General features: G+C 34.8%; 1 protein-coding gene across 5 annotated transcripts in view; it reads left to right on the forward strand.

Annotated features, from left to right (window-relative positions):
* The window catches only part of exoc6b (exocyst complex component 6B), a 159,894-nt gene that overhangs the window by 13,127 nt on the left and 124,283 nt on the right, over positions 1-22,484 (forward strand). For 4 of the 5 annotated variants that reach the window (NM_001076730.3, XM_073907141.1, XM_073907142.1 and 1 more), the window contains exons 2-5: positions 15,374-15,539; positions 15,686-15,733; positions 15,829-15,919; positions 19,654-19,699. In NM_001076730.3, the coding sequence (NP_001070198.3) occupies positions 15,374-15,539; positions 15,686-15,733; positions 15,829-15,919; positions 19,654-19,699 (351 nt within the window). Of the gene's footprint in view, positions 1-15,373; positions 15,540-15,685; positions 15,734-15,828; positions 15,920-16,192; positions 16,253-16,572; positions 16,686-17,615; positions 17,743-17,918; positions 18,005-18,336; positions 19,700-22,484 lie in introns of those variants that run through there. The other variant, XM_073907144.1, reaches the window with a different exon arrangement.

A 22,484-nucleotide genomic window follows, 5' to 3' on the forward strand; every position in this document is an offset into this window, starting at 1 on the left:
AAAAAGCTTAAGTAAACTTATGGACAATACACAATTTTTATATGTTTTTTACTGTACTTTGTCTTATTATAACTTGACCTCAACCCCAGATTTTCTGCAGTTGGGCCCTGATTTGTGAAGGCATACCTGAATTATACAAAAGTAGTTTGCCATTTAGTTTTACTCTGTTCAGTTTAAAGACAGTCCGCAAAATAAATCATGCACAGCTGAGTTTTCTGCAATGATTTCTTATGTGATATTTCTGCAGTCATGAATCTCAACATAGAAGCAAAAACCAAAAAGGTGCAGCCAAGTCCACACCCAGCTGAGTCACTGCGAACACACACATACACACACCCCAGATTACTTATATGCCCCACTGTAAAACTCTCACATGCCTTTAGTGGAAGGATGTTCAGCATTCTATGGCTATAGTTATACAAAATTGCTTTTATTATTGTTGTTATTATTATTATTATTAGGCACAATATTGGAAAATGATCGTTTTTGCATAATAGTGTATGTTCACCTCGCAGAGGGGTGCAATAAAGGACATTTATCTTATATGCTATGCAATTGTGAGTTGCATAGGTTGTTTAAATTTGGCCAATCAAATAGAGCCCTTACTCTCTTTTTACTCCTCTATTCAGTTGATGTTATTGGCTAGACCTAGCCCAAAGGGTGAATCTAGCTCCTCAGAGTAGAGAGTTGAATGATAATGTTTGAAATTATTTTTTCCTTTTCTTTTCATCGTGTACTTGTTGCTTTACCAGATAACGACTGCGATAAGCTTTTAATGGCTTCCTCTTTTTTTTTTGTCTCTTTTTTTCAGAAACAATCAAACTGAGTTGACTCAAAAATCTGTAGTTGCTGTATACACTCACAAAATATATGTGCTGCTTGTTTAAACTACTTATTTAAAATAAGCTGAAACAGCACGATTCTTGAGTTTTTTTTTGGGAACAACTTAATTATTTACGTTCGATCAATAAAAATGGGAAAAAAACCATTCAGTTAACTTATTCGATTTGCATTAAAGGGGTGGTCTAGATTGTAGTTTTAAGGCTTGGTTGTGTTTATAAGATGCAAAGCAATGTGTGCTCATGCTTCATTTGTGCAAAATCACATAATTTTTTTAGATTTATTTTTCTTATTTGCCTCTTTTGAAGCGGATAGGACAGTGTTTCAGTCAGGAAGCGAAGTGGGAGAGAGAGAGAGGGGGTAGGGATGGGAAATGTCCATAAGCCGGGATTCGAACTTAGGATGCCCTGAAGTGCTACTGCACCAAATGTCAGCGCACTAACCACTAGGATATTGCGCTGACTAGAAATCTTACTTTAATTTTATACAGCTACTCGGCTAATATGAAAACCACTGTCATATTTCCTAGTTCCTTCGTAAGGAAAGAAAGTAAAGTGGTATTTCCTTCTGCCTTTAAGAGGATCTGATTGGTTAGCTAACATAATGTGCTGTGATTCACAGATTGGCTCCACATCACCAGGAAGAGTCATACCTCTATTAGCACACACTTTGCATCTGCTGTGTAAATACTGTCAGTCAGAGTAGCTGTTAGCCGTATCAGTTTTAACCTTAGTCAGACAGAAAATGAAGAGCACATAGCTGAACCTCATGCCTGCTCTCTAAAGTAAAATCTGACAAGTGTCTTTCATATATATTTGGGTTATAAGCATGTGCAAGTAATTTAAAAGTTCACATATCTTTTGCGAGTTTGTTATTTCAGATGTAGAACGCACAGAAAGCGGCTGCATGGAGAGACACAGCAGAACTGGTGAAGATTGTGGGTGTTTAAAGCGGCTTGATGGATAAATAAGAATTTGTGGCTAAGATGTAAGCAGTGCCAAACAGCATTTCCTACTGTTTACATCTTTGTTTATGTCCTTGCTACAACATACTGTTAACGCTAGAAACTGTACATTTAAAAGATCAATTTTAACAAATGAATATATTTACAGGTTGTGGCTCACAATCCACTGCTTCTGCTATTATGGTTGAAACGATTTCTTCTTTGAGGAGTTTTTAGCCAAATCCAGCACTGAACTGGGAGAGATTCTGGAAGTTTTCCTTTGACAAATGCTAGCTGTATTTTTTTTTTTATATAATTCTCTGGATCATAATTAAAATTAAATTGTACGCACTTCCAGGGCTCAACAATAAGGACTGCCCGATGGCCCGAGGCCAGTGTGTGAGATGCTCGGGACAGTAGACAGGATTGATAATGGCCCGATCAGGCCACTGATGCCCTGTCACTAAAGTTGAATTTGCCTGTGACTATTTATCAATTTTGTGCAAATACAGTAAGAATCGAGAAACAGTTTGTGTTTTTAAGCCTTCAAATGCTACCTTCTTGGTTCCTCTTATCTGATTGGAGGTTGTGAGCACGTTATTTTTTCCGTAACAACTAGTACAGTGTAGAGACAGCAACATGGCGGCAACATCAAGTGATGATGCTAAACGAAAACATTTGTTTCTAAAGTCTTTGAAACAGACATTAACGAGGGTCCACCACGACAAAAAAAATGAAGTCATATATTGTACAGTTTGCCGTCAGTTTGGCAGGTCAGCCATCTTTTGTTTTGCAATAAAATACCTGCACATTTTGCTACTTTTGTTTGAAAAACACTTTGAATTTTGCTCATTATACATTTATTAACATTTTTTAAATCTTTAAATTCTAGATTTACAAATGTTTTGAGACTTTTTTTTTTTATTTGTGGCTAAGAAATAGCTATTAACTTTTTTTTTGGTAGAGCGAGTGAAAATATTGGCAGGGCAAGTAAAAAATCTGAACCACTGGTCCGATCGGGCCAGTAGAAAAAGTCCTTAGCGTTGAACCCTCACGTCTCTCTGTGTTATGTCCTATGGAAGCCCAAATACAGAAACAGAAGACGCTCTGTGGAAATACAGCGTTTGGACAACATTTTAGCTTTCTCTGTTATAACATCACAACACCTCTGGCCATGCTCCTTTGCTCCTTAAAGGTTTATGACATCACTAACTCAGATATATTTTTTTGTAGTCCCCAAATTTTTTTCGCTGTAGGTTTTGCTTAGCTAACTCTGTAAAAGCCAATTGCTGCGTCCCAATACGCATACTTATACTACGCCCTAAAAGTACATACTTTTTTTTGTGAACGAAAAGTTTATACTTTTAAGTGTGCAACAAAAGAGTATGCAAGCTTTGGGACATACTCCTTCCTCTTTAACAGATCGTTGTGTTGCTTAGTTATGCCCCCTGTCAATCATCCACACGTCATCCACATTGCTGTCGTATTTAATTTCCTACCTTATTAGAGAAGCAGCAGCATGTTAATCTCCCATTCATGAGTCTTTCATGCAGAGAAATCTCCTCAGGTCTTTGGATAATTATGCATTCAGATGTCCAAACGTGTCTTTATATAAGTTCAGTATTGTTGTTGCAGATGAAATATAACACAGATGATGCAATTTCAATATTTTCCAGTGGGCTAGATATTGAAACAGTCAAACATTTAAACATCTTTACCGAAGCCTCTCTACTTGATGGTTGGTCGCGCGCATCCATCATGTTTCTAGTTTATTTACACTTTTCACACGCATTTTAAGTTCTAATCGAATTCGCGTTCAATGTGCAATGTATTGTGGGCAATATCAACGTTAAAGTTTGGACACTTCTACACTTAAATTTTTTATCGGAAATAGCAAACCATCCGGGAACCTCTGGCATACTCTTTTCTACATACTATGGTTTGGGACATACTAATTCTATTTTTAAATACTATTTAGGATGGATAGTATGCGGAATGTATGCAGCAAATGTCTCCTTTTGCATTAAACTTTGAGCATACATTCAGAGATGTTGTGCACACAGCTACATTACACATCAACTAAAGTTTAAAATAAGATATTGTAATGGACCACCTCTTTAAAATGACATGAAGGGATTGTGTGGAACTCAGCATTTTTTTACAGTGTAGACAAAATGAATTACTAATAATGTCATATTGTTTGGACGACTTCCACCAACTGGTCACACAAAATGTATACAATGATGATACAATTGTAAATAAAATTGTCTGGAAAAGAGACTATGATTGTTCATTCATTCCCTCCATTCATTCATTCATTCATTCATTCATTCATTTTCTTTTCGGCTTAGTCTCTTTCTAAATCTCGAGTTGCCACATTGGAATGAACAGGCAACTTATCCAGCACATGTTTTACGCAGCAGATGCCCTTCCAGCTGCAACCCATCACTGGAAAACACTCATACACTCTCATTCACACACACACTACAGATAATTTTTTTAGCACACCCAATTCACCTATAATGCATGTCTTTGGACTTGTGGGGGAAACCGCAGCACCCAGAGAAAACCCACATAAATGTGGGGAGAACATGCAAACTTCACACAGAAATATCAACTGACACAGCCAACTTGAACCAGTGGCCTTCTTGCTGTGAGGCGACAACACTACCTACTGTGCCACCTTGTTGCGCCGACTAATGTCATACAATATCAAACATCATTCATTTTTGCTGATGCCCTTTCAGGATTTGTTCAATGTTTTTGTAGATATTTGTTGAAATAGTTTTTTTTTTTTTTTGGTAATGTGTAAACAAAGCTGTTCTCTAATCAGTTTTTTGAGATTCAAAATTGACATTTAGAGCTCTGCTGTGTACATTTGCTTCATCCATAATGTTTGAGTAAGATCTTGAGTAACATTCTGTGCTGCTCTTAGCAACTCACATTTGTCAGTCTGTCTTAGTATGAGGAGTTATTTCTCTTATACTCTTCAGCTGTTGCACCGTGACCACTATTTCCCTTTGCTTGTGCTGCCTTTATTTTTCAGAGGAATTTACGGTTTCAGGGGTTACTGTTGTTACCTTTCTTTTTTCTCTTTACTCCTACAAAACCAACAGGTTTTTTCCATGCCACATCGTTCCTGGTACATGCCTCTTTTTTTTAGCATGTTTATGCATCTGAATTCTTACTTTTTGCTGCTTTTGGTCTTCAGCTGTATGCTTTGGTACACTATAATTGCAGAAGTTTTTATCCAAAATGTTGTACAATTAGAACAATAGAAATGATCAACAACAATTTTTGTTTGGTCAGATCAGTTTTTTTTTCATTAAAGAAACAAATTAGACTATAAAAAAACGCTATTGTTAGTGTTTGAAGATAATTAATTATATATATCAGTAGTTCTCAAACTCTTTTCATCAAGTACCATCTCGGAAAAAAAATTTGTTTCTCCAAGTACCACCATAATAAGCTGTATTGAAATAGAGTAGCATAGTAGGCCCAGTAAAGCAGCTACAGCTTTATACATTTCCAAAACGAGGAAGATTAAGTCCTACTATTTTGTTGTTTTAATTCCTATTTATTTTTGTCAGCCACTTTAAACGTTATAAATAGTTTGAATATTAACACTGTTTTTAAAAAATAAATAAATAAAAATAATGAAAACAAACTAAAAACATCAACATTTAAATTAATATGCGCTTTTAAACGTTAAAAATAATAGGTTACTGTTTTTATAAGCTAAAAAAATTCTGTGCTTAAATGTAAAGTATTAACATGTAGTAGCCTATTTATCAACACCTGGAAATGTTGCCTGGACCTCCTAAATATATGCTATGTGTCATCAAATTCATATACAAAATAAATTTTGATAGATTTTTAAATATATGTAGCATGTACATATGACATATTTCATTCCTCCATGTACCACTAGAAGGAAGCCCGTTTGAGAACCACTGGTAATAGCTAACACAAACAAATTTGTATAAAATGTTGTGGTTGCTTAAGTGTTTAAAAATTCTTTTAAATATGTAAACACTTTACAATAAGCTTGTATTTGTTAATTTTAGTTAATGCATTTACTACTTTAACAAACAACGAACAATACATTTATTACAGTATTTGTTCTTGTTGGTTAACATTATGTAATTAAAAATACATTCTTCATTAATTGTTGGTTTATGTTCACTCACTATTAACTGATGCTAAAAAGAAAGATTTAAAAAAAAAAAAAATTTAACTTTTTTTTTTTTTTTTACAGTGCATTAATAAATGTCAAACTATGATTAATAAATGCTGTACAAGTAGGGCTGCACAATATATTGTTTCATTACGATATCACATTGTGCGGATCTGCAATAGCCGCATTGCAGGATCTGCAATGTTGAGTAGTGATTATAATGACCTGGAGCCACATTTCAGAACGTGATTAGTGTAATTAAATGTCATTAAAATCAGTGAGACCTAGTTGTTTTGACCAAGAAAATCTAAAGTTTATAGATTTAACAAAGATTAAATCGTATTTAATGATTAATACAATGAATAAAGACAATAATGTTATTTGATTAATGTTAAAGTTATGTTCGTAAATGCTGTTAGACTTAAACCATAAAACACGAAACAATGAATTTATTTTTATCTTTGTTCTATTGTATTCATCTGTGCTTGCAAAGTGTTTAAGTTTTATGCAGATGTATGAATTGTTTCAGAGTAGTTATTTAGGTCATCTTTTGTGAAATTATATTATTTTATTTTTATTTAAATTATATTCAACGTAATTTTTTCCCAATATCATGCAGCCCTACTGTACAAGTATTGTTCATAATTCGTTGATGCATGTTAGTAAATACATTAACTAATGAAACCTTATTCTAAAGCATGACCGAAAGAGAAAGACAAAATTGCAATTTTCTGGATAATGATGTCTTACAATGTAGCACATTGGATCGATTGGACACATTATTACACGACTAATCATCAGAGTAATCATGCCGCAACAATATGGAAAACATCATAGAACACCAAAGATCTGCATTGCAGAAAAATAGATGTACAAGGTCAATTAGTGTGTAGGTTCCTGTGGCAAAAGGGCTTAATACTAGCTCCATTAGCTTGCTCAAAACCCTTTATATAATGGTCATGGCCCAGCATTAATATTGTTCGTATATAGAGATAATAATTGGGTCTCATTATACATTTCAAATTGTAACCCCTTTACAGTATCGCTGCATAGTTTTTCTTTGCTTTTGAGTATCTTGTGCTTTGCAGTCTTCTTATAGCTAATGATCAGATCATATGACCACTGTGCTCTCATTTGAACAACAGTGTTACTATGCTAAGAATGATCATGCAAGAATTGTGATATTAGGTACGGGTTAACTTACTACGAAAGAAGGACATTTGAGCATTTGTTTCCCTAAGTAAATCCTAATAGTTAATAAAATGAAACCCATTGACATGACAGGACAAATGAATCTTGCAGTGGCTGCAAACTTTTCCCTCTGTTAGACAGTACTCAGATTTCAGTGTTTAGCCATTTGCACTGTGCTAAGACTATTTCCTCTTTTAGAGCTTCTAACGTTACCTCAGTACCTCCAGACGGAGTTCAGCCTTCGCTGTCACAGGACAATTCAGTCCTGGGTCAATAAAGCAGAAACTGAGGGCCAGACTTTGTCACGGGCAGTGTTTGCTTTCTCTGCCTGTAATGTACCAGCATGCAGATGCCTCATGAAATGATGAAGCTTATCTCTACAGCAATTCAGTTGTAAAAAGCCATTATTCTGCTGCACTAATTATCTTTGAGGTGAATCACACAGGAAATTGCGTACATTCTTACATTTTATCCATTAATGTTGTTCTGATATTTCAAAATTATTTCAACCCCTTACCCCTGCTCCTCGTTTTGCGCGTTCATGTGAAGGGGTAGGGGTGTCCAAATTCTCTTTAGCTTAAAGGCGTAAGGCTAAGGGGAAGGGCTAGATTCCCCTTCGAAAGGAGATTTTTCAGGACCACACTCGAAACCAAGGGGTAAGAAAATTACCCAGAATACACCCACCACAACGGCAGCATAGCTTTACTCTGAAGGAGATGTACAAATTAGTATTTTTTTTTTTCATTATTACGTTTTTTTACAACACACAAGCAGGTGTTTTAATATATTCATAGCATTCGTGTTTTACCGTCATGCCTTGAAAAAAAAAAGCTAAGATAATGCATAATAATAACTCCTGTAAAGTATTCCCACAACATACATCTAACACTGGATGACATTTGAATCCCCTGTCAGAAAAGTCTAATGTCTGGGAATGGCCTTTTACTGTGTCTGCTATAATGTTAATGTTGTTTTCGTGTGTTTACATAGAATATACATGGCCACTGTGTAAATGCGCTGTATAGTTTCGATCTTTCGATCTTTTTTCCGATCACGATCGATTAATCGCGCAGGCCTACTTTGAAACAGTTTCATGACGTTTTGATTTCTGCTAGACACCTAGCAAATTTAAATCCACAATTTAACAAAGTCAATTGGAGAAACTGTGTGTCTGTATCGTATTGAGAGAGTAGGGTGTTTCCCAGTGCTGGGTTATGGCTGGAAGGGCATCCACTGCGTAAAACATATGTCAGAGTAATTGGCGGTGTAGTCCGCTGTGGCAACCCCTGATAAATCAGGGACAAAGCCGAAGGATGGTGACTGAGAGTTTAAGAAAGTGCAGATTGACACAAAGTAGTTTGAAAATAGTAAATATATAGAAATAAATCATACAAATAACAGAAACAGTAGTTGATTTACGTGACCAATCTAGATAACATGTTGTTATAAATTACTAACATCAAAATATGTTCAATGTGTCTATTAATCCAATTAACATCCTTGACTCAAGTACAAGCGCATCTTATTTTTTTCTTTAGCCAATTTATGGATATTTTCTACAGTGTCTACATATTCGGTTATTGTCATGTTTAGGTAGTTACTTTTATCAGTAAACACTATAAATCAGAAGAAATTATAGATTGTTTAGATCATTTTTATCAATATATTTTTACACAATGACTAGGCAGTGCTGCATATTCAAATTTAATGATTATATTTCTGTATCACTTTTTGACCTGAACATATACCTGAACGTATAAACACTATACCTGAACGAATTTGGTCTCATTCTGCCTGAAAAATACAATCGATTTCATTTGTGTATTTGTTGAATGTTATTTTGCATATAATGTTTGTTTTAGGAATCTAACAACTTTTATTCAAACACACATAATAAATTATTAGGTGAAAAGTTATTTTGTTTCATGTCAGCCTCCCCAAATTTGTCAAGTATTTTTGTTGAACTGTAAAATCATGTGTAAGTGTGTATTAAGTAAGTGTGCTATTACGTCACTGACAGAACAGAAAATCTGCTGCTATTGTTGGTGCTGTTTAGGAGCTGACGTGTGTTTGTGTGGCAGCTAAGATTAGCTCCTCTGCTCTATATCCGATCCATTCTGTTTTCCAGCTGCCATTGAGCTATCTCTAGATTTCAGTCAACCAACAGGATATGACATCCTAGCACACATAAGCACAGGTTTCCCTGAAGTTGTTCGAGGGTGACGAAAGTTTGCAAAGGAAATGTTATGAATAGGAATGCCATGTAACAGGTCAACACACACACAAACACACACACACAAACACACACAAATGAATACGTAGTTTCCAAGGACTGTCTATAGGCGTAATGTATATTATACTGTATTCTTATTAAATTGCTTTACCCTGCACTGAAAAAAGTGCATTGGGTTTACTTGATTTATTTGTGTTCATCGTTTCCAAGTGATTCAATTATGTTACTTTAACATGACTTTCATTGCTGTTAGAATGCAATTTGTTTGTGTAAATTTAACATGAATATTTTTTTTTAGGCTGGGATCAAATTACAAGTAATTAAAAAAATTACTATTCCTGCTTGATCAAATGACTTATTTAAAATGTGTTGAATCAACACAATTCTTTGTTTTTTTTGGAGACAACTTAATTGGTTTATGTTCAATCCACTTAAATTTGTAAAAACATTTAACTCAACCTAATAGATTCGTGTTGGGAGAACATGAAGGAATTGTGTGGAACCCTGCAGTTTTTTACAGTGTAGTTAGCTTCAATGTGATTCAATGTCTTCAATGTCTTTCTCACATGATTTAATCTCATGTTCCACACAATTTAGTCATGTTACTTGAACATCACTTTCATTGCTGTTAGAAAATCCGCTGTGCTAATCTGTTTGATTTCAGTTGCCAAGTGAATTGACTTCAATGTGATCTAATCTAAGGTTTGACAAAGTATTTGTTTGCAATTACTTGTTACAATTATTATTATTATTATTATTACTATTATTATTATTATTATTATTATAAATTAATAATGTAAATACAATAATATCACTGAATGCCACTGAATACAAAATATCAAAACATTGTACAAGTTACAAAATGTACAATTTCATGTTCACAATTATTTGCTAAACTTCTCTGAATATTCTCTTTTTTTAAGTTTGGCGATGAAAAAATAAGAGTTTTTTTTTTTTTTGCCATGTTTTAGTAAGTGAATAGCTTTTCTTTTTCATTATCTCGCATATTCATTATTTCTTCTCTGCTTCTCTTCTGGGGAGTGAAAATGTCAGGCTCCAGTTTTTTTCCAAGGAGGATATTACATTTCAGTTTAGGGAACACTGGCCTGTTTCCCAATGGTACTTGTAACTACGGGGGAGAAAACTGATGGCCAGTCAACAAAGGCTGATTCACGGTTGACCTGGGTTGAAAAGCAGTGGACTTAATATGTTCATATAGTCAGTAGGGAGATATTTGTAATACAGAGTAATGCTATTTTGACTTTTAAAGTTGCTCATTGATGAGATTAAGTCTGATTTGTGATTTCTAATTGTTTTGTTTTATTACTGCACTGTAAGGTGTTCTTGAGCCAGATGCTGCACAGTCTCACACAGCTGGACCACTGCAGCTGTGCTCTTTAGATTTTTGTTCCCATTCCTGTTTGTTTTTGGGACTCTTGTTTAATGATTTGTGCAACAGAGTTTTAAAGATGACCTTTATTTCCATGATGTTTTGGTGTTTGAATGGTTGTATTGTATTGCTTATTTATATATGGACCCAAGATTCAAACTTGACAGAAATCAGTCAAGTTTGGTGAAGGAAAAATCATGGTTTGGGGTTACATTTAGTATGGGAGAGTGCTAGAGATCTGCAGAGTAGATGGCAACATCAGCAGCATGAGGAATCATTTGTGCTGCCCATTGTGCAGACCACAGGAGAGGGCAAACTCTTTAGCAGGATAGCACTCCTCATTCTTCAGCCTCCACATCAAAGTTCCTAAAAGCAAAGAAGGTCAAGGTGGTCCAGGATTGGCCAGCCCAGTCACCAGAAGTGAAAATTATTGAGCGAGATGTAAGATGAAGAATGAGGGATTGAAGATGAATCCAAAGAATCTTGATGAACTCTTGATGAAGGGGAGTCCTGCAAGATCGCTTGCTTTGCCATTCCAGATGACTTTAAGTTATTCAAATCACTGCAGAGATGTATGGATGCAGTCCTCTAAGCTCATGGGAGTCATATACATTATTAATTCTTTTTCCACTGGTCCATGCCTTTATATTCAATGCTGTACATTATTCTGTTACGTGACAAAACTTTTGTCTAAGCAAAGTCAGACTTTACTGTCCTAATTAAATGAATAAATAGTAAATTATCGGTACAATAAGCATAATAGAGGCCTTTGCCTTTCATATAAGCCACTTGTGATACTAAATGATCAACTACCAGTCAAGTTATTATTTGTTTTTCCTAAAACTTTTGTAGGCAACAAGACTTTTGTCAGGTATATATTTAATGAAATGCTGCAGTTCACACTTTCTTAAAAATTTGCAGCTTTTTCACTATCAGCCATACAGTTCTGTTTGGTTAACAGATCTATTTGTGCCAATCCGGGCCAGTCAGCCAGTTCTGGATGTAACAACACAAAAAACTGTCATGGCAGACTTTGGCTAATTTTTGAATGACCAAAACAACATTTCAGATGTTGTGCAATGTGATCGGTCTGTTGGTTTGTCAATTAATGCTGTCTCATTGCACCAATTTTTTATCATCACATGATCTGTTAAAATAAAATCACACGACTTTTTGAAGCAGCTGTTGGACTTCAAACATTAAATACATTTCTATTGTAGTTTATGGCCATTTTTGATGGGCATTTTCTTACTATCTAAGTTGTATTTTTATGTGCATTTGCGCATCTTGCCATTTTCGCTATTTTTTTTTTTTTTTTAGCAAAAACAATTTAGTTAAAAAAAACAAAATATTTCAAAATCCGCATAAAATTAGGTTTATATAAACAGCTCATTTCAGCTTTTAATTAATCTGGATTGTGATTTCTTATCAGATTATTATGCATCCTCAGTCTCGATTGAAACAAAATTAAGTTGTTGCAGATAGATGTTTGTGACTATTATAATAAAAAGATGTCCATAGTTTCCATGTCTTGTTGCCCTAAATAATTGTATTGGTCTGTGTAGAGTATTTTTAAGCATTTCATGACTAACTGCATCTTGTCTGCTGATTTGTCTCTGACAGTGTTCATTTTTTTAGCCCTCACATTTCCTTCCAGCATCTTCCTCTTACGACAGATAAAATAGCTGAATTTAAGTGCTTATTTTACCCTGCAGTAGGGTAAAGGAATGTGACCAAAATCTTAAATCACAATATAAGTTATATTATATTATTTTATAAATGATTAAATATGAAATTTAGCAATTTATTAAATACGATAATTTATTAAATATTGATATATTGGGGCAGCACGATGGTGCAGTGGGTAACACAATCGCCTCACAGCAAGAAGGTCGCTGGTTCGTTTGCATTTCTGTGTGGAGTTTGCATGTTCTCCCCGTGTTGGTGTGGGTTTTCCCCACAAGTCCAAAAACGTGTGGTACAGGTGATTTGGGTAGGTTAAATTGTCCAGTGTGTGTGTTTGTGTGTGTGTGTGTGTGTGTGTGTGTGTGTGTGTGTGTGTGTGTGTGTGTTTGTGTGTTTGTGTGTTTGTGTTTGTGTTTGTGTGTGTGTGTGTGTGTGTGTGTGTGTGTGTTAATGAGTGTGTATGGATGTTTCCTAGTGTTGGGTTGCAGCTGGAAGGGCATTCACTGCGTAAAACATACTGTATGCTGGATAAGTTAGCGGTTTATTCCACTGCGGCGAACCCAGATTAATAAAGGGACTAAGCCGAAAAGAAAATGAATGATAGACTGTGTCTTAATACATTTTAAATTATATTATAACTTTAGGGCAAATGTTTACTAAAAATATACATTACATTTACATTTTGACTAAAAATGTTGAAATATTCAATAAATATTTTGTCTAAAAAAATGCAATCTCTAAACGTTGTACTTTCAAGATTGCATTTATGTTTCTGTCTGCATAAAGTGTTATTCTAAACAATGTATTTTGTGACACAACAATATAAATGATAGAGCGAAATATGAAAGGGTAGACTTTTTATTTTGTCCATATGATATGTATGGTCATATTGCACAACCCTGCCCTGCCCTGCCCGGCAGTCTTGGTTTGTAAAAGAGGTGATCAGTGACGTCAAAACTGTGCTAATGGAAAGAGGAAATTTCCTGAGCCAGAGGAAGACTCAGTCGAAGCATGTGCTGGCATGTTTGTGTCTTCATTTAGATAGTATTTTACTGATCAGGACAGCACTTCTGTTTGTTAAACAGGATTAAGTTACATGTGATCATGAGAAATGACGTCTAATCCGGATGCATGTAAAACTGCATCTTTTTCTCTGTTTTGGTCTTCTGGCCGCACCGAGATAGCATTTTTGTCAGATGATCAAGTTTTTCTGCTAAAGTGTGTAGATTGTGAAGACTGAGGTCTGTGAAGTCATGTGATTCTGAAAAGATAGATCTTTGTTTATACTGATAGGAGTTTGTTAAAGCGTTCATATATTTACATGTAATCAAGTTTAGATATGCTGTTTTCAGATGTACCCAAATTAATGTAGATGTAGAAATCACCCAGGATATGATTCATCTTCGTTCTCCTCAACTCTGTTACATTGACCATTTAGAAGATCTCTAGTGGACTGAAATTAATCAGATTGATCTATTGGCATTTATATATTTACATATATTTAAATATATTTTTCCTGTAGATCCAAGAAACGTATTTTAATGAACATATTTCTTAATTTCTCCATTTAAATTGACTGTGTCCTTTTGCAATGCTTTATTTTATTGTAATATTGTCATAATATATATGTATCTTATATATTTATGTAAAAGGAAACATTGCAGTGAAGTATAGAAGTTTTTATTTTTATTTTAAAAGAACTCTTAACAGTTCTTGGGTTTAATCCGATTTCAAATGGCAAAGAAAATATTTGCTTATATATGTTTATTTCATATCTTCTACTGCCATCTTGTGGTAAACGCCTTGTATCAGCGACAATGGAGAAATATTTTTAGACAATTTATTTGTATGCCTTCCTTTTGACTGAAATAAAATTTCACTTTTAACTTTTAGTTACATTAGATATATTTAAAATGAGTCGCTTATAATATATACAGTTGAAGTCAGAATTATTACCCCCCCCAAAAAAAATTATTAGCCCCGTTAATTTTTTCCTCAATTTCTGTTTAACACAGGGAAGATTTTTTTTCAACACATTTCTAATCATAATAGTTTTAATAACTCATTTATAATAACTGATTTATTTTATCTTTGCCATGATGACAGTAAAGAATACTTGACTAGATATTTTTCAAGACACTTCTATACAGCTTAAAGTGACATTTAAAGGCTTAATTAGGTTCACTAGGCAGGTTAGGGTAATTAGGCAAGTTATTGTTGAATGATGGTTTGTTCTGTAGACTATCGAAAAAATATATAGCTTAAAAGGGCTAATCATTTTGACCTTAAAATGGTTATAAAAAAATTAAAAACTACTTTTATTCTAGCCGAAACAAAAAACAAATAAGACTTTCTCCAGAAGAAATTTTTTTTTATCAGACATACTGTGAAATTGTCCTTGCTCTGTTAAACAACATTTGGGAAATGTATAATAAAGAAAAAAAACTTTTAAAGGGGGCTAATAATTCTGACTTCAACTGTATAAACAGTCAGTAGTAATATAATGTATGTTTTAAAAGATTAAAAAGTGTTTTCAAGCGTAAAATTCATAAAGCATAATACAGTCTAAATGTTTCCCCTTTACATTAGAATGTGTCATAATTTATTAACATTTTTTCTCAAGCAAAATATAATGACTTTAATACATTTTTTTGCTACTTCTGACAAACTGTATATTCAAGATAAAAAGTCCTCTGCTTACTTCAGAAAGTTGACATTCTGTTTGTTAAATACTAAATTTAGTAATTAACATATTAATTAATATGTAGTATTTTGGAATATTTAGTATGTTTTCAATGTAAAAAATTTGCTTATTTTTTTGATGTGGACAACAAAATGAGTCTTTGGCCCGGATATGTCCTGTATCTTTTATGTAATATTGACACTCTTGTTTTGTTTTGTTCTTTCTCAAAGGTCCGTTTATGATGGACAGGAACATGGACTCTTCATGGAGAAGCTGGAGGGTCGGATCCGCAACCACGACCGTGAAATTGAGAAGATGTGCAACCATCACTTCCAGGGCTTTGTGGACTCCATTACTGAGCTGCTCAAAGTGCGCGGAGAAGCTCAGAAACTGAAGGTGAAGAAAGAGAAAAGCATTAGTACAGTGTAATCTGGACAGATTAAATAACCTCTTGTGTGTTTGTATACCTGGACAAATCCTAAAACTTTATAGCTCCTGCATGTGATTTTTGCTTCAATTGCTTTCTGCTCTGTCTTTTTCAGGGGCAGGTGACCGAGACCAATCAGAAACTGCAAAATGATGGCAAGGAGGTGCTTGGCTTAGTCTTTGATTTCAGAACATCTTAGAAAAATAATTTTATATTAGTATTAAGCATTGTTAAAATGAATGCTTACATCTTATGTAGCTCCTGACGTCAATGAATGAGCTGAGGCAGTGCCGTGTGCAGCAGAGAAACATTGCCACCACTATTGACAAACTCACACACTGCTTACCAGGTACAAGCACTTTTTTTCTTCGGACGTCACGCTTAGCTGATACTTTGCCTTTCTATTTACATTTCTATCGAAAAGTTTGAGGTACACAGCAAATTCATCAGAGTTAAATTCTCGGTGTTGAAGCATTTGAGAGTAAAGTGTTGACGTTAAAGAGTTAGATTTTGATAAATGAATATAATAAGAGTTAGAATTGATTTTATTCAGTGCGAAATCAAGGAGTTATCTTTTCTACACTTGGTGGTGTTATTTCCAACATCCGGGAATTCATGCAGCCCCAGTCACTGAAGAATTTTCCAGACACCATTTTCCATCTGAGGTTTAGAACAGCAACTGGTGAGTCAAACTACCTAAATGTTGGTATTTTACTGACTTTCTTTAAGGAAATACAGTTGTACACATGTTGTTAAGTTAATAACTTTAGAATGGAGTGACAATTTTAAACTTCTGTGGTTCATTCATGGTCGTTTGTGTATCTAGCTTAACTGCATTACTATTGACTTCTTTTCAAGAATGTTTTTATATATGCTCACGCATACATAGTGCATAAAAACATCAAATGTACATGTTCAGCACATTTCTGTCACGCTTAATGCCATTTTGTGCGTTGTTACCCATCTGTAAAATAAAATCGACACTTCTCCTTTAATTCTAAGCAAACTAGCGAGGGAATCCCCGGAGCCGCCTAACGTTAGCCTACTCTGCCCGGATGCTAACGGCAACACAGGACGGTTTCCATAAGCTCTGGAGAGTTTCTAAAACATATCTGGTGAGTAAATGAACATATGCTTACTTGTAAAAGGCTTCCTGACTGAAACAAATGATTGTTTGTTATTCGTGTACGTTAATTTGGCCCTTTTAAACTGGTTCATTCGTGGCCGTCCATATACCGTTAGTCCATAACTTAGACTCGTGTGATAACGTACGCTTGAATTATATTAAGTGTTGACAACCATTAAAGTCGGAATGTTAACATTAATGTCTTTAAATGACCGCGTTTGCACTTTATCAGACATTTAACGTTACAGAAGTCTCCCGGAAGTTGCGGGACTAACGTTATCCCGCAAATGCACGGAGAATCCCAGATGCCCAAGTAGATGCCCGCAAATGAATGATCATCTCCCGGAAATCGCGCGTCTCCGGCCCGGTCATTAAACACTTTGCACGCCCCTCTCCACCGCATCCCTCCCAGCTCTTCAGGTACGTCGCGCTCTAGTCACCCCCACCGCTCTTCAGGTACGTCGCGCGCAGCTCATCCCATTGCTCTTCAGGTTCTTATCTCTCCCGCTACCTCCCGCAAATCAACTCTGTATCCCCCGAAAATGACTTTTCCCAACTCGGGATGTCTGACGTTAGTAAGTTAGGCTATTTCTGTTGTCAGGAACATCTTAGTCAAGCTTTTTCTCCCGCATGATATTGTGCTTAGAACTATAGACTAAACTTAGCATGCACTGTACACAACATTTCCGTTTTATTAGTGCGTTGTAAACAGCCACCTGTCTGTAAAATTAATCAACTGATTCATATTTGAGCAGCCTAATGATGATACAGGTTTGATTTGTAGATTTATTATCAATAATCAACATCTGAATCAAAAGATATGTGAAAATGTGTGAGGCATACTTTGTGATGTTCATCTCTCTTTTTTATCTGAAGGTTATGCATATGTGTTTGATACTAATGTGTTGTTTTTTAACAGCCACAGTTCTCTGTACAATAACACAAGACCCTGTGACGGTGGCTGATTAGAGACGGATGGTGTATTTCCAGAGTTGGTGAAATGACCAAGCACACCTTCTTGGTCATATGTGGTGATAATAATGAAGGTATGTTTGATAAAGTTCTGTATTTGTTTCACAATAAGCTGAGAGGGTATTAGAGCATTAGAGAATAACAAATGACATGAAGGTGATAAGTTTTGTATTGTGGGTGAACTTTTACTTAAATAATGTTTTGCTGTTGTCTTTGCACTTTTTCTCTTCTGCTTATCCTAATATTTTAGATTATATTTGGACCTGAAACATCTGCTAGACTCCAGTAAAGGTGGTGTCAATACTGGACCTGAAAGGGCCTAACAAGTTGAATCTGGTAAAGAAACACGCACACACACACACACACACACACACACACACACACACACACACGCACACACGCACGCACACGCTTACAGAAAACTGTACGTTTATGAATGTCTTTTACACTGTGGCTAATATTTTGGGGAAGTCAGCATCACTAAATGATATAAAAGATTTTAAGCTCCTCTAAATTTTGCTCCAAGTGTTGTGTTAAATTCAGGATTCTGGACAGACAGCTGCCTGTTTTTCTAGTTCTAGTCATAGTGGTTAACCTAATTGTTTTTGGAGATCCAACAGTGATGTATGTGTTTTTTCTACTTTTCCATATCCTGTCACCTCAACCAGCTGGGAGAGTCAAGTTGTGGATCATCATGAAGATTTTCAAAAGGCGAGTTTATATTTCTTGAATGTTTTATTTACTTTAAATGTTCTTTTAAATATATCATAGAATTTGATTGCAATTTTATTTTCAAACATTTTTCTTAGTCATGCTGGAGTCTTGAAGAGTTCTCAGATGAGCATCACCCTATATCCGTGCATCAGGAACCACCAGATGAGCGATCAGCAGCTACTACATCGTCATGGATAAAAAGGTCATCCTGTGGCTGGGAAGCACTTCATTCACAGGACATGCTTGATGAGATTTCCTAGCTCCAGTTTGTTTTCACATAAGTTTACAGCATTTATACCTTCATTTAAACTGCTGTGTTTGATGTGGAGGACCAAGGAAACACCAGAAGTGAAAGATTTGCACGCCAAGTTGTTTAAAATGTAATTTCAGAAGAAAACTATGCGTTCAGAAGAAAACTATGAGTGACGATATATTGGACTTTCAAATTGCTCTGATGAAACAAAGTTTGGACATCATATTTTGTTGATACTGTCTGTACTAATAAAACATTTAAAGCATATTTGACATTGTTGCATTTTAAAAATTGAATGAATTGTTGAAGTTGTGAATGTTTTCAAATAAAATGTCTTTATTTTGTAATTTACAGTCTATTTGACCTTTTTACCATATTTACACTCAAGAGAGTTGAATAAAATAATATATTACACCAGGTGGTGTTAAATATAGTTACATTTTTTAACTCTGCCCTGAGTTAAAATTAACCCTTACTTCGGTGTCAATGTGCCAACCCTTTTGAAAGTGTTGATTTAAGTCTGTTTTGAGTGGACCCCATGAGACACTTTCAAAGTGTTGAAATTAACACCCATAGAGTTGTTTTGGGTCCCCACATTTTGCTGTGTAAGTATTTAAAAAGTAATTTTTTTTATTTTAAATGTATATTTAAAAAATGCTGTTCTTTTGGGTAATCAAATAATTATTAAAACCGTCACACCAAATATTAAGCAGCACAGCGTTTTTTAGGTGTTTCTTAAGCACCAGATGAGCATATTTGAAAGATTTTATTTGACTGTAATAGTGCTGAAAAACATCTATTAAAAAAAAAATTATAATAATTTCCAAATTATATAATGCATATTATTGGTGAAATAAATGATGTCTGTGTCCAATATTTAAAAGAAAAAAATCCAATGGACCTTAAACTTTTGAACTGCTGTATGATTTTCTTATTATGTTTTCTGCCTGGAAACTCGCATGCTGTGCTCTTGACTTTTTGTCCATATTCCACATGTGTTTTTGTTTTTTTCATGCAGTGTTGGAGATGTACAGCAAACTGCAGGAACAGATGAGGGCCAAAAGGTATGATTTTTTTTTTTCAGATGTGTTTTTTTGTGCGCGCGCGCTGAAAATATATGACAGATAAACACTAGGTGGCGGTAGAGATATACTTATAAAAGTTAAGCTGCAAGCGAATGTCAGTGCCCACAATATTTGAACACCTCTTATACACCTCCATTCTCAGCTGGGATAGAGAGAGCGAGGAGTTGATGATTTAAACAGCACCTTGATGACTGGACGGCTGGAGTTGCTCATTCAGTTTGATGTGACTAACCAGACAGAGAGAGAGAAAGAGAAGGAGAGAGTATTTCAGATGTCTGCGATGTCCAAAGCAGCATTTGGCAGCTGTCAGGACTCAGACACACAGAGGACACATTTGGATTGCATTTTCTTAGCTTTAGCAGCTGTATACCTTCAACTGTCCTAAAACCTAACATTATTAGGGATCTTTCTTTTATGAATTTTTAATAATTTTTTTTATGGTAGACATCTGACAGGAAGGGAGAGAATAGGGTGGCCGATGTCATTCCAACAGTATGGCATTTCACCTGCATAAGCACACATCTCCTGACCTCCACATTAATTTTGCAGACTTTAAAAGAAAGTAATAACAAAAAAAGTTTAAATACATCCAATATCTGTAATGTTGTGTAAAACTGGAACATTCTTAATGCAGAATAATTATTTTTAACATTAAAACTTAAAATCAAATAATTAGAAAAAAATTTTCATCGATGCATCATTTTTACATTCATTTGGCATTGAGTTTTGCATTTGTATCTTCATTTTTCATTTGTAATTTCATTTTTCTTCAGCTTAGTTCTTTATTAATCATTGGTCACTACAGCGGAATGAACTGCCAACTTATCCAGCATATGTTTAACACAGTGGATGCCCTTCCAGCTGCAACCCATCACTGGGAAACACCCATACACATACAATTTTCACACTTACAATTTTTGGCTTGCCCAATTCACCTATAGCGCTTGTCTTTAGACTTTGGACTGGGGGAAACCGGAGGACCCAAAGGAAACCCACGTGAACACGGGGATAACATGCAAACTCCACACAGAAATGCTTACTGACCCAGCCGAGGCTCGAACCAGCGACCATCTTGCTGTGAAGTGATCGTGCTACCCACTGCGCCACCGTGCTGTCACATTTAATACATAGAAAATGTGTATTATTGTATATGTAAATAGTTTTTTTTTGTTTTGTAAAGGTGGTCCTTCTAAAAGGGGTCATTTATGTGAATAATTAAAGTAGTCCACCTGAATTGTGCCACTTTTGAGCATTGTGGTGTCCTCTGTGTGACCTGAAGATCTGCATGGACTGCGACTTTTCCATCCATTTTGGTTTTTATTTATCTCTGCTCTCCGTGTTTCTCCATCTCTCTCGTGTGCTTGGTTTTGCCATTAGCCTGGAGGTAGCGGCAGGGTCGGCCAAAAGAGACTCTCTCCGTCGTTGGGTCTGCTGTGTAATGTTGCGTGACTGTGATGCTGTATTGAGTGTGTGTGTGTGTGTGATGAGCATAGCTCATCTCTGAGATCATCTTGATTGGGTTAAATTGCTATCATGCTGAGATCTAAGTCTTTAACCAAAGGTTAAAACATGCAGTGCGTGTGCAAGTCTAAACAGTAAGGATAGCCTTGGGGAGAGTTTTGGGTTAGTCAATGGGTCTGTATTTACCCTCCTGGTGCGTTTTTACTTCGTTATTTTTGTTGCCATGTACTTTTGGAAGTATTTCTGGATTCTACTGAGATGTGTCATCAACGTACAAATGATTATAATAGAGATGGTTGATAAGAAATTGTGAAAGTTTGATGACGTTAACTTCAGTTTGAATAAATGAGGTTTAATAATCAAGTCATAAAATGGTATATACATTTTTAATATATTGAAATGTGTAAAAACGAGACAATATATTATTTATAAGTTAACCATACAATTAGAATAAAAAATTAAATAATGTTAAAATATAAATTTAATGCATATGAAAAGAACATAAATAAAAAACATACACTAACATATCCTGCTCACCAATGCTGCATTTATTTATTCATAAATACAGTACAATTTGTAAAACTGAAATGTTATTGCAATATGAAAAACTGTTTAAAAGTAGTTTATCATTTAATTCAATAATTTATTCCTGTGATTTAAAAAATGAATTTTCAGCTTCATTACTCTAGTCTTCAGTCACATGATCCTTCAGAAATCACCAATATTATGTATTATTGTTATTAATAATAATAATAATTATTATTATTATTATTATTATTATTAATAATGATTATAGTAATAAAAGCAATAAACTTTTGACCGGTAGTATTTATTTATTAGTTTCTTTAGATAAAATGTTTTTGTCACATTTAAACAGGGTGTCCACGGAGTCTTTAAAAGTTTTAAAATGTCTTAAATTTCAAAAACTAAATTTTAGGCCTTGAAAAGTCTTAAATTGACTGAAACAAAGTCTTGTAGGTCCTAAATCCTTTTAAATGGGTCTTAAATTTACTTTATCTAAAGCTTCCCATTGAATCCAACACACATCCAATTACCAACAATACATCATCTCAATAAAACGTTTAGCAAAACTATATTCATAACTATTATAACAGTCTGTTGTGCGTATGTTTAGTTTTTTAAGTTATGTTGAAAAAAATGTATGTATACAATTAGGGTCTGCTTGTTTTTGACACATTATTTAAAAAGTGTTGCTAAGAAATAGGTTATTATTATAGTTTTTTGATGGGGCAAGTGCATTTTTTTTCTGCTGGGCCATTAAAAAATCCTAAGCATTTAGCCC

The sequence above is a fragment of the Danio rerio genome, chromosome 7 (assembly GCF_049306965.1).
Source record: "Danio rerio strain Tuebingen ecotype United States chromosome 7, GRCz12tu, whole genome shotgun sequence".
Taxonomy (NCBI): domain Eukaryota; kingdom Metazoa; phylum Chordata; class Actinopteri; order Cypriniformes; family Danionidae; genus Danio; species Danio rerio.